Source organism: Mycetomoellerius zeteki, unplaced genomic scaffold, assembly GCF_001594055.1.
Source record: "Mycetomoellerius zeteki isolate Tzet28-1 unplaced genomic scaffold, Tzet1.0 scaffold150, whole genome shotgun sequence".
NCBI lineage: Eukaryota > Metazoa > Arthropoda > Insecta > Hymenoptera > Formicidae > Mycetomoellerius > Mycetomoellerius zeteki.
Window position 1 is genome coordinate 346668 of NW_017256448.1, and position 13696 is coordinate 360363.

Here is a 13696-nt window from a genome sequence, read left to right on the forward strand (position 1 = left end):
AGAAATTTCGGTTGGATTTCAGTGATTTTTCAGTATGTTAGCTGAAAAATTCACTTTTAATGAAGTTTCAGCAAATTTTCAGCAATTTCGCTGAAATGTTCCAAAACGTAGAATAATTTTAGCGAACCTTTTTCATCAGGGAATACATTAATAAAATATAATTATGTATAAAAATAATAATAATTGATTGGATTACACATCTTACAGGTAATCTGTGCAGATGTACAGGATATAGACCAATTGTAGAAGGGTTCAAGACCTTTACAGAGGAATGGGAACGATCGCAGTTGATGACCAACGTAAAAGAAGAAGAGACAAACAACGTAGGAGTTTGTTCAATGGGCGATGCTTGTTGTAGAAAGGTTTTCACGTCTAAACCAACTGAAATTTTCAATTCCAAAGAATTCTGCCCGTACGATTCTACTCAGGAACCGATATTTCCACCAAAATTAAAAGTAAGTTATTGCTGTTGAAAAGATTGAAAGTGAAATGGTACAAGCTCAGAATAAAAATGATATGAATAATAAAATCAATTACTAATGGATTCTCAAAATGAAGGTTGGCAAAGTTACCTAAAAGTTACTTTTTAAGTTACCTTATATACGTGTTTGTTATAGAAATTGAATACAAAAGTAATACAAAATTGGAGTAAATGGTAAAACATAATATCAAAAATAAAATTTCCGAATTTATTGTACTCAATTTTTTTTATAGATGGACTCTAAGCTAGATGAGCAATATCTGATAGTGAAAGGAAAAGATATCAGTTGGTACAGGCCAACGAATTTAAAGACATTACTTGCGCTTAAAGAACAATATCCGAATGCTAAAATTGTCATTGGTAACACGGAAATCGGTTCGTATATTTCGCTTTCGAAACATATTACGATATCAAGATGTAAAAAAAATTATTTATATTATTACATAGGGGTTGAAATGAAGTTCAGACGTTTAATATATCCGATACTTATACAACCAATGCAAGTAAAAGAAATGCGTGAAGTTATCGAAACACCAGAGGCGTTGAGAATAGGTGCGAGCGTAACTTTGGTTGAACTTGAGGAAACCCTAAGGCATTATGTTAAAATAAAACCTGGTAATACAGATCTAGAATTATATGTATTGTATATTATAATTATCATAATGTACGATAATCTTACTGAGCATAAAAAATTTGAGCGTTATATAAATAACTAGATATTAAATATAATATATAATTATAATATTTTCCTGACAGAATATAATACAAGGATCTTTACGGAAATAATAAATATGTTACATTGGTTTGCTGGAAAACAGATAAGAAATGTTGCTGTAAGTACAAGTTATTTTCTAATTATATGCTAGGATTGTCACTTAGAATGCGAATAATAAATTTTTCTTGATTAATTAGGCTGTGGGTGGTAACATAATGACTGGAAGCCCAATATCAGATTTAAATCCAATTTTTATGGCTGCAGGTATTAAATTAAATTTATGCAGTCTGAAACATGGAAATCGAACCATTTTAATGGATCACACTTTTTTCGTCGGATATCGACGAAATGTTGTTCTATCTGAAGAAGTACTAGTTTCTATTGACATTCCTTTTACAAAAGAGGCAAGGAATATTAATAATTAGTAAAATAATGAATAATCAATATAATTAATAAAAGTTTTAACACTCTTAATACACATAATGATTTTCCAGTCCTTTATTAGACGATAGATTATTCGTGTCCCAGGTTAATTTTTATTATTATATAATAACATCGTAAGCATAGATTTTTTCTTACCGAGTTATTTCTCATGTCTATTTTACATTTTTTTAGAATCAATTTTTCATTGCCTATAAACAAGCAAAACGGCGAGATGATGATATCGCTATAGTCAATATGGCCTTAAATGTATATTTCATTCCTGAGACGAATGTAATTCAAGAAGCGCATATCGCATTTGGTGGGATGGCACCAACTACTATCTTAGCAAGACAAACTTGTCAGAAAATAATTGGAAGGTAGTATTATTGATATCATCAAGTTATTACACAATTAAGTTTACATAAGCATAATTAATATACGGGATGGCTAAAGTAAAATGTTATAGATTAATATCTCAGAAATACATAGTTGTAGTATGTTAAAATAGTTTATTTTATATAATAATTTTGAATAAAAATTTTTTAAAGATTCAATGAAATAGATCATTTTGAAAGTCAAAGTTCATCATAAAATACTCAGCATAGAAACCAAAGGAAAAATCTTTTTTTTTTTTTTTTGAGTTGGAAAAACAATTTTTATTGAACACTATTGTTTCAGAAAATGGAATAAATCAATGTTGGAAGAGGTTTACGATTTCTTACTTGAGGAATTGCCATTAACGGATAATGCACCAGGAGGAATGATTAAATATCGTCGATCTCTTACTCTCAGGTTCGATATAGTACTGATATTTATTAACATTAATAATTAAGTTAACTATTAAGAGCATAATTAAGAGAATTATCATAAATTAACAAAACGTATTGCAAATAATTTAAATTATATGTTTTTAGTTTATTTTTTAAAGCATTTGTGCACATCTCCAAAAAATTATCAAAAAATATTTCGGATATGGAGTACATGTCAAAAGAATTAGAAAGTGCTTCAGATTGCTTCCATTATAAAGCACCAAAAAGCTCGCAATATTATCAAGTGGTAATATTTTAATCTAAATACAAATTATTTTAAATACAATAAAATTATTTTTGTAATTTCTAATAGGTACCTAAAAGCCAAAATTCACATGATCTAATAGGACGTCCTATTGTGCATACTAGTGCATTTAAGCAAGCAACAGGCGAAGCGATATATTGCGATGATATGCCCAAATTTGCAAAAGAATTGTACTTAGCATTAGTTTTATCTACTAGAGCGCATGCAAAAATTTTGAAAATTGATCCATCTAAAGCACTATCTATGGAAGGAGTCGTATCATTTTTCTCTTCGAAAGATATAACAGAAGATAGAAGATGGATTGGCCCTGTGATACACGATGAAGAAGTATTTATATCAGAAAAAGTAAGTTCTTAAACAAAGATATTAATTATTTTTGTTAAAATTGTAATTTTTCCTTATATGATATATGCACGAAATAACAAAAAAGCGTTTATCATTTTTAAATACAACTTTTAATGGATTTCTTGACTGTTATCGGGAATTGTTTTATTTCTACATTTTTTGAAAATATATTTTTCTTCATAGAAACCAATAGTCAGCATTATATATGACGCTACACTCAAAGAAAAATTGTAATAATGTTAATAGAATCCTTATTCACATTGTTACAAAATCGCTATGCTTCAATAATTTAAAAAGTAATTTAAAGTTAAATTAAACGAATGATACTACAGTATGCGAATAATGTTGCGTCATTAACAAATCGTTATTATAACAAATTAGAAATTGAAAATACACATAACTTAATCGTGGGTGGAAATTTTGCTATCTTATAATAATTTTGATAATTCCTTGGAAGAATTTAAAAATCTATTCTTTTTTTTAGGTTACAAGTCAAGGCCAAATAATTGGTGCGATTGTTGCTACCGATCAAATTACTGCTCAAGCTGCAGCAAGTATGGTTAAAATAGAATATGAAGATTTAGAACCTATTATCATATCTATTGAGGTATTTATACTAATACGAAAGAATAATACTTTGTTAAAACACGTTTCAGGCAATCTATAATTTGCGTATTATAAATATCTTAAATATCTTAAATATCTTAAATTTTGCAATGAAAAATTATATTCATAATTATATGCGCTAAACAACTTAAAATTTATCTAGGCCCTAACAAAATAAATCTAGATTAAAAATTAAAAATGCCTATAAGAGTCAACACTGAATATTGTTGTGTAAATTAATTTATTGCATATGACGTTAATTTAGATGTTTTGACCTGCAATTAGGTCCTCTTCAGTAAATTACAATTGACGATGCTTAAAAATTGCTTCATTTAGTTAAGAACGTTCAATAATCAATACAAAGAATTATATGATATATAATTCTTACAAAAAAATTTACTTGTTCGTCACGAAATAAATGTGAATAAAGTATTTGAAATAATAATGCGATTTTGATCGGATAATCATATTGCATCCAAAATATTATACTTAGTGATCTCTAACGGGTGATTATTAAATTCTCAAATTTACTAAACAGTAATACGTTAAAAAACCGATACCGTAAATGACTAAAAAATAATTATATACTAAAAAATAATATATATAAATATAGGGTGTTCCACAACCAGCGCCCGTCTTTTTAAGAACGAATTCTTTGGAACATTCTAAGACAAAAATGTCGAAGCTATAATAATTTTTAAAATAATAGCGATTAAAGTTTATTAATCACGAAACTGATACTTCGCGAGAACCCTCTCACCAACTTCAAGATTATTATAGAAATATGCAATGACATTTTTATTAAGAAATTATTTTTGCTTCTATACAGAATCTATTTGTACATTACGTACACATATACAATTATAATGTCGGAACATATCATAAAATATAAATTTAATAGCGAGATATTACATGTTGCAAAATAAATTCATACCCATATTCGATCGTATGATAAACATTTTTGTAATATCCAAAATTTGTATGTCGTCTCACAAAAAGTCATCACCATTTCATAAATCTTGGATATGGAACGAAATTACAACAAAAGATTGATGTCTGAGATGATTAATGTTAAACGACAAAATAGCATCAGTTTAAAAAAAGATAACAAACTGTTAAACCAAGCCTATCATATTCACTTCAATAACTCCTAATTGTTTTTATCTCTGTTGACTTGACATTAAACATTTTAAACGGTGTTGAGTCATTACAACGAATCCGACTTTCATTTTGCTGCTGTTTTATTGCTGTCGCCAAGACATACTTCCTATATTGTCCGATTTTTATTGATTATAAATTATCGAATTTTAACTCTTTGTGACTTCCTATCAATTACTTTATGACATGAATTAGCAATTTACACTTTTGTTGCAGTTTCCTTTGCTAGTAAATCATTGTATCTCATTTTTCCCATTAGAATTTTACTGATTTCAATTTTATATTCAAGGCATTCAACACATTTAACTTCATCCAGCCTTGCAACTGATATAGGAAAAATCTTCTCTACAAGAGAAATCAGTTGACTTACTTCGAAAACTGTAACAGCCACATGTGCATCCTCCATATATTTTTTAAATATAATAATCCAAGTTTTTTATATAACGATGATTTTTTGATGTGATCATCGCTGAAGAAAATTAGAAAACTAACCGAAATATAAATGTTAGTATCTTTAGAATTAACTTTTGTTTCTCGGTCTCTTAATAAATTTGTTTAATTTTTAATATTAAGAGGTATTTTGAATATTAGTGCATTTCTTATATAAGTGTCTATTCCCTCTAGTCCTGTTCTCTTATTATTATTATTTTAATCACTGTTACACAATACATCATTTTTCAGCATTCAAGGGTTACGTATTTATTTAATTAGCCGTATTAGCATTTTTGCTGAAGGAAAAAATTGTTTCTTTTATCATAAAGTATCACGTTTTTGTATTCTGCGAGCGCGAATTTAGGGACACCCTGTATATACACAATAAATGATTACTTTTTCTTTCTTAGATTATTTTTTCAACTGTATAACATATATATATAAATGTACCAATACTTTTTTCTAGGACGCTATCACGCACAAATCGTTCTTCCCTGGATTTCCTAAGCGTATTATTAAAGGCGATGCAGATAAAGCTTTTGCAGAAGCTGATCATATTTTAGAAGGAGAAGTACGTATAGGTGGCCAAGAACACTTTTATTTGGAAACAAATGCTGTTATTGTCGTGCCTCGTGAAGAAAATGAATTAGAAGTATTTTGTTCCACACAACATCCTACTGAAATGCAGAAACTAATCGCTCATGTCTTAAATATACACATAAACAGAGTTAATGTTCGTGTAAAGCGCATAGGAGGTGGATTTGGTGGAAAAGAATCTCGTGCGGCGGTACTCGCGGTACCAGTGGCACTGGCAGCACATAGGTGTGTATAAAAATTTATATTGATTGAAATACATATATAGAGTGTGTGTACAGTAAACAGAATTTTTCTATACATATACATATATATATGTATATATACTGTATACATATACATATATTGGTTTGTCAATTTATATTATCGAAACATTTTAACATAGATTGCAGAAACCAGTTCGTTGCATGCTAGATAGAGACGAAGACATGATGATAAGTGGAACACGACATCCATTTTTATTTAAATACAAAATTGGATTTGATAATAATGGTCTTATCAAAGTGGCAAAAGTACACATATATAATAATGCTGGTTATTCTCACGATTTATCAATATCGGTGAGTAATAAGGTGTAAATTGAGAAAATTAGTCTTTCTGTTAAAAATTTTATATAATAATGCCATGTACATGCGCACAAAGAGCATTAATTTTTTTCTAATATTTCCAGGTATTGGATCGTGCCATGTTTCATTTTGAGAATTCATATAAAATTCCAGTGTCGGAAGTATACGGGTATGTGTGTAAAACGAATTTACCATCGAACACAGCTTTTCGAGGTTTTGGTGGACCACAAGGAATGTTTTTAGCTGAAACTATCATTCGACAAATCGCCGATTATCTGGACCTAGATGTTGTCAAGGTAATTTTTGGTATTATAAATTATATATGCATTGAAATATAATGAAATAATTTTCTATTTTTACAAAATTGATTATACAAGGTGGGTCGATATACATTGATACAATGTTCTCGAAAAATGAATTTAATAATCACAAAGCTACATTCTAAATAAATGTGTTTATTCTTTCTCTCTCTCTCTGTCTATTTTTCTTGCCGCCTACATCATGTATTTCAGTCTACCATGTATAAAATTGTACATCTACAATTGTACATCCAATTTATAAATTACAAGCAGATAGAAATAAATTTAATAATTGAAAATTTGTTTTACAACAGTTGTCCGAATTAAATTTATACAAGGAAGGTGATTTAACGCATTTCAACCAACAACTGATCAATTGTACTTTAGATCGCTGCTGGCGCGAATGTCTAGCATCTTCTCGTTATAGTGAAAGAATAATCGAGATTCAACGATACAATAGGTAAGTAATTCATCTGCGTTATAAATTAAATTGTAAACTAAATTACTTATTATTAAAGTCAATTATGAATAATTTTATAGAGAGAATCGATTTAAGAAAAAAGGACTCGCGATTGTACCTACAAAGTTCGGTATATCATTTACTACAACATTCTTAAACCAAGCGGGTGCATTAGTGCACATATATACTGATGGATCAGTGCTACTCAGTCACAGTGGCGTCGAGATGGGACAAGGTTTAAACACAAAAATGATTCAAGTATGAATAACATTCACTTGCATCTCGCTATATGTAAATATTTATCAAATGTTTAAATAAAATTGCGTATGTAAATCATAATTTAAATTACAATTAATTGCAATTAATCTCTATAGAAATTAAGGAAATGAAGTTAAGTTAAATTCTTTGTATTTTATCAGGTTGCTAGCAGAATCTTAAGGATAAATCCAGCAAAGATACATATCGTTGAAACGGCTACCGATAAAGTTCCCAATACATCTGCGACTGCTGCAAGTTGCGGATCTGACCTTAATGGCATGGCTATTATGGTGTGTAATAATATTTGACATATAATACTTATTGTATGCAAATAAAAGTTGATTAAATAACTGTAGAAATTAATTTTCAGAATGCATGCCAGGAAATCATGAATCGTTTACAACCGATAATTAAAAGCAATCCAAAAGGTACTTGGGAAGAGTGGATAAAAACAGCACACTTTCAAAGGATAAGTCTGTCCGCTACCGGTTTCTATCAAACGCCCAACATCGGATATTCTTTTGAAACTAATACAGGGAATCCCTTTAATTACTTTACGTATGGCGTTGCTTGTACAGAGGTGGAAATTGATTGTCTTACTGGTGATCATGAGGTACATCTTATTATGTACATAATTATGCAATTTTCAATATGCAATTAATATCTTTTTCAAAATTATGTATTTTTTTACACTACTTGATTCATGACACTATTCCGTACGAAAAAGTATTATTAAAAAATTAATAGTTTACAAGATTAGAATGTTGATGTACTTCTTTAAAACATCAATGTCATAATTTTTATCACAGACTTTATATTAGGACATATATAAACGACACTCATAATAACTTTATAAAGATTCAAAATATGTTATAGAAGCATGCATTTTATAAAATGAATATTGTTATTTTTCAATCGGTATAGGTTTTACGGACAGACATTGTTATGGATTTAGGAGAGAGTTTAAATCCAGCCATTGACATAGGCCAAGTTGAAGGAGCCTTCGTTCAAGGATATGGTTTATTCACATTAGAGGAAATGATTTATTCACCAACAGGAATTTTACTTAGTAGAGGACCTGGTGCGTATAAATTACCAGGCTTCACCGACATACCTCAGCAATTTAATGTTTCCTTATTAAAAGGAGTTTCCAATCCAAGAGCAGTATACTCTTCTAAGGTATAATTTTTTCTTGTATAATTTCAAATATTTTTCGTTTTTATATATATCAGTTTGCATTAATTTGCATTAATTTGCAAAGAAAAGGAATAAAATGGCAATATATTATAAAATAATATTATATTTGTTATATTTTTCTTATAATATTAAGAAATAATTCAAATATAACAGGCTGTTGGCGAGCCACCGTTATTTCTGGCGTCATCTGCATTCTTTGCCATTAAGGAGGCAATTAAGGCTACGCGTAAAGATATGAATATTCATAACTATTTTAGATTTGATGCCCCTGCAACTGCTGCAAGTATACGTAATGCCTGCATAGATAATTTAACAATGAAGGTATTAAAAGATTAAATTTTTAATTTAATCTTCCATCCTTATTCTCACATATATTAAGATACTTTAACTTTTTATTTTGCAGATTACAGAGCCTGATTTAAAACAGCAATGGAATAAAGTGCCATGAACAAAGATTCATTAAGAATGTTTATACTTTTCAATTATTTTAAAGATGAAAATATTAGAAATGTTGATATAATAGATATATATATATATATATATAATATAAACAAAAATAAATTAACATATGTTAAAAAAGATAAATATCTGTAAAAAATATCGTGAATAAAACAAGAATACAGCCGTTATTACTATATTATAAATTCAAACCTCATGAGTTATCATATTATTAACGCATATGATTTTAGAAATACTTTCCATAAAACAACAGAATTGATGTCAAGACTAGATGAAAAGCCCATAAATTCAATTATGTAGCCAATATTTAAATTGGCGCGAGAGCCAATCAGTTTATCGCTTTTCCATAAAAGTGAAAAAATGATTGGCTACTGCGCTAATCGCGCTGCAAGCGTTACCGCGTCCTGTCTGCGGGAGTCATTACAATCTTATATCTCCATTAGTTATTTTAAATTAATTTATTAATAACTTACACGTAAATCAATATTAAACATTGCTTATCCCTGATTTTTCTACAGTTTCCAACAATGTCTGTAAATTAGTTTCGAATAATTCACATCGAATAGGCATTTCCAGCGCATAAAATGGATTTTTTAATGCATAATCCGCATATAAATCATATACTCTCTTCAAAAAAATTTCCATGCCTGGTTGTGACGGCTCTGCTACTATCATGAACTTAATACCCGTCAATGTCTGGTAACAATATAAACGAAATGTATCTGCTTCAAGAATCTCAATCCCAGAACTTCGTGGTTCCGGGCTCAGTTGGCTTGCTATTGCAAAAAGAGGATAAAACATTGAAGCTAAAAATATCTTCTCGTTTGTCGTCATTTTTGCTCGACTAAATTTCAATGTTATAGGAAAATTTTCTGGTTGCTCCAACATTTCTAGAATATCTCTTCCATCTTCAAGCTCACGTCCTGTGATTGCAATTCCATTTGCAGCTGTTAATACATGTCCCACTAAAAAATATTTGATTTTCTCTTATATTAATTCCTGTTTTTTAGTACTTTATTAAAATATTTAGTGACACATTATAAGAATATACAATGTGAAAGAAAAATAATAGCCAATTTTGTTTCATTACTGTATTTTAATCATTTTTAAAAAATTTTTCGAAAATGTCGAAAACATTAAGCTCTAAAGCTACTAATTGTAAGCTTTTGTATATTGTAGTTTATTAGTATTTGTATTTTATTGTAGTTTATTAGTATTTGTATTTTATAGTTTACATAAAAAAAAAGAAATAATTATTTGATAATGTCATTAAGATACATAGTATATTTGAAATCTTATTTGAAACTTTATATATATATATAAACTCTTTATGTATACATAAACTTTTTCTATTATTTGAACATATGAACTAACATTACAAAAGTAGCCTTTACTTTTCTTTCATTCTATACTTCCAAAATAATTTCTTATTATAATAAATAATTCTTACCATGTATTCCATCTTTCTGTCCAAAAGCTACCACTACCTTCTTATTCTCATAGTTTAATTTAATATTGAGTGGAAAATTAAAGGATTTCTCGACTTCAATTTTCGGGACATTGTGATCATGATTAAATATCAAACCACCAGATTTGGATACAATATAAACACCATATATCACCATTTTCTAATTCTGTTTCTATTTATATATCGTTAAATTGTTTAAATCTTTCGACATATGTCCCTTGATTTTGTATTCATTAAATGTTTAGTTTACTGATTTTTATTTACATTTTAATAAAAATGTATTTATTGAGTCTCTTTCTACCTTGTTCTATCTAAAGAAATTGTGAAAAAATTATTAACTGTGGGAAAAGTTACTTTTTAAAAGTAACAAGTTACCGTTACTCGTTACAGAGTCAAAAAATATATAACTAATTACTGCTTATTGATTCTCAAAAGTAACTCGTTATGCTAATTCTACAATGAGTCAATAATCGCCAACAGCCAACTTGTACAATTAAAACTAATGATTTTCTTAATAATGGCCAAATTTGACTTAACTCTTACCATTAGTTGAACTAATGCAAAAAATCATAGTTACCTATTCAGATTAATGCTCGTAATCATAGTTAGGCTTTATATTTAAGGCTTCCTTAAATTTATCTTTAGATACTTTACGAATTGATAAATTAGAGCCCTATATGGTCGAAGCTAGATCTTAAAATGCTTAAATAATTCAATCTTGAATCACTAAATATGATATGTATGTACTTGACATGCATACCACAATTGTAGTCTTAACTCTTTCTTTGAAATATGATGCCCGATTGAGCATCGAAATTATTAGAATTTAATTTAATTCGCGAAATTACTACAGTGTTTTAATTGTGTTTAGTCCGGAAATATTTCGGTGCACAGTTCGTTAGACTACAATTGTGGTATGTCAAGTACATACATATCATACTTAGTGATTCAAGATTGAATTATTTAAGTATTTTAAGATCTAGCTTCGACCGTATAGGGCTCTAATTTGTCGGTTGTGTCTCTCACATACACGGTCTAAAAATGATATTATTTTATGAATTATTTCATTGGCTACTGAGCATCTAAAGATAAATTTAAGGTAGCCTTAAGTACAAGGTCTGACTATGAATACGGGCATAAGACTGATAAAGACTTAAGATTTCCGATTACCGACTCATTGTAAAACCAGCTTTACCATTACTTAAAAAGTAACGATTTGTTATCTTTTTAATGCTAAAATAATATCAGTCTAAAATATTTGGTAAATGTTTACTTTAGTCCTTTCTTCTGCAATGTTGATGGAATTAGATTCGTTCGATGTGTTTTTGCATGAAACGATGAATACTTTAGTCCTTTCTTCTCCAATATTGATAGAATTAGACACAATCGACAAATTTTTGTACGAACGAAAAAAATCTGATAGAAAAAAATATCATTCTGCTCCGTAAAGCGGGATATTAATCGGTAAACACGGTAAAATTGACAACTATTCGGGAATTCAGGTTAGGAAATCTGTCATGAAATAGTAAATACTATTAGTGAGCACACTAGCGCCAGAACATCAATTTTTGGTTCATGTACTACGTGGTTACATCCATTTTTTTCTGATCCTATCGATAAAATCATAGCACCAAGAAGACTAGAACTAAGGAGGATCAACTCGTGCCAATAGCGGTAGTGGGGGTGAGGTAAAAAGTGGCGACGGATAACTTCCCCCACTCTTGCGCTTCATTAGTCCTCTCTGTCGCTCTATATAGTTGTCGCTCTATCGTTCTATAATCGTCACTTTATCGCTCTTATATCGAACTTTCACACAATGCGCAGTGCCGCTGCACATCGTGTGAATAGCCGCGGACGTTTTTTGACTCACCCCCACCACGCGAGTTGATCCTCCTTAGTTCTAGTCTTCTTGCATAGCACAAAGCAGCACAGAGGCCGGAATCCATAGTCCGGTCTTATGGTGCGGTCCCATGATGCGGTCCCATGATGCGGAATTGGCGCAATGAGGAATTGGCGGAACGCTCGTGATTGGTTTAAAAAAGACATATCAGCGAAGCGCATTTGACGGAATGCTTGCAATTGGACGGACATCGTTCCGCCAATTCCGCATTGCGTATACGTTCCGCACCATGGGTACGACTGGTGGATACCTGACATATTTACTGTATAACAATTTCTCAAATTTTCAGAAAGTTTTTGCCACAGATCTTTCTTCTTCCTAATATTTTTAAACTCCACATTGCGTTTGTCATATAAACAACGATTTTCATGAACAAATTCAATAATAATTTCATCAATAATTCCATGATAAAATATCTACATCTTATTTAACAGTACTAGTAGTAAATATTTGAATAACCATAGCTGTATCCGTCAAAAAAGGTTATGTTTCATCTAGTCGTTGTCGTAAACGGAAAAAAATGGGAGTTGACCATCTTCCATTTCGACACCGACAGCTGATTCGCGACAACTCATTCGACACCCGACTCCGTCATCCGACTTATTGTAGAACGGGTCTTAAGGGCGATATTCATAATCAGTTCTTATTTTAAGATCATCTTAAGTAATGTCTTAAGATGCTAATGCCTTCTGATTGGTTCGTGACATCTTAAGACTGTACTTAAGACGGTCTTTAATATAAGAATCGATTATGAATACCGCCCTATGACCATCTCGAATCTTGAGCAACGTTTATGGATTCCGTCCAAACTGTCCAGAGAATGTCGAAAATGAATGTAGTGCGAGTCCATGTTACATCCAAATTGCGGAAGAGCAACCGGCTTTCACTGGTCGCGTTCAGCAGACTCAACTGTGTGGAGCGGATCCGTGAGCGCTCACTGCTATTGGTATATTCTTTTAGATCATCCAATAGCAGCGAGAGCTCATTGATCCGCTCCGCAACAGTTGAGTCTGCTGAACGCGACCACTCTCTCGCATTTTGGTTAGTCGCGTTCAGCAGACTCAACTGTTGCGGAGCGTAAAGTCACTAGATAACAAAGTACCGCGATGGGAAAATTGAAGTGACGTATTTTTGGAGCCAAAATGACGTTAAGTGCAGATATTGCATTTAATGTAATGTATCTATATAGTAAGTATAATCCAAAATGCAATCCTAACCTGATTATATTCATACATAAATTTGAAATAACCGCGTCATGGAG

At 30.4% G+C, this 13696-nt stretch overlaps 2 protein-coding genes across 8 annotated transcripts in view; one reads left to right on the forward strand and one right to left on the reverse strand.

Moving 5' to 3' along the window:
* Positions 1–9104, forward strand: part of ry (xanthine dehydrogenase rosy) — a 17472-nt gene extending 8368 nt beyond the window's left edge. For all 6 annotated transcript variants that reach the window (XM_018444450.1, XM_018444455.1, XM_018444451.1 and 3 more), the window contains 20 exons: positions 208–455; positions 715–856; positions 929–1096; positions 1238–1314; positions 1394–1600; positions 1812–1996; positions 2298–2411; positions 2534–2675; positions 2742–3038; positions 3523–3645; positions 5701–6056; positions 6214–6388; positions 6499–6690; positions 7008–7153; positions 7234–7411; positions 7573–7701; positions 7782–8024; positions 8336–8590; positions 8762–8929; positions 9012–9104. In XM_018444450.1, coding sequence (XP_018299952.1) covers positions 208–455; positions 715–856; positions 929–1096; positions 1238–1314; positions 1394–1600; positions 1812–1996; positions 2298–2411; positions 2534–2675; positions 2742–3038; positions 3523–3645; positions 5701–6056; positions 6214–6388; positions 6499–6690; positions 7008–7153; positions 7234–7411; positions 7573–7701; positions 7782–8024; positions 8336–8590; positions 8762–8929; positions 9012–9056 — 3590 coding nt within the window. In that variant the 3' untranslated portion in view covers positions 9057–9104. The remainder of the gene's footprint in view (positions 1–207; positions 456–714; positions 857–928; positions 1097–1237; positions 1315–1393; positions 1601–1811; positions 1997–2297; positions 2412–2533; positions 2676–2741; positions 3039–3522; positions 3646–5700; positions 6057–6213; positions 6389–6498; positions 6691–7007; positions 7154–7233; positions 7412–7572; positions 7702–7781; positions 8025–8335; positions 8591–8761; positions 8930–9011) is intronic.
* Positions 9105–9474: 370 nt separating this feature from the next.
* Trs23 (trafficking protein particle complex subunit 4-like protein Trs23) lies at positions 9475–12023 on the reverse strand. Of its 2 annotated transcripts, none has more exons than XM_018444462.1 (3): positions 11809–12023; positions 10518–10846; positions 9475–10032 (listed from the first exon to the last, which is right to left on the reverse strand). In XM_018444462.1, the coding sequence occupies exons 2-3, from the start codon at positions 10690–10692 to the stop codon at positions 9554–9556; spliced, it is 654 nt and encodes a 217-aa protein (XP_018299964.1). In that variant the 5' UTR covers positions 10693–10846; positions 11809–12023; the 3' UTR covers positions 9475–9553. The 2 variants fall into 2 exon arrangements, with proteins under 2 accessions (XP_018299964.1, XP_018299966.1); XM_018444464.1 differs by lacking the exon at positions 11809–12023 and adding an exon at positions 11113–11171.
* Between the last annotated feature and the right edge of the window lie 1673 nt (positions 12024–13696).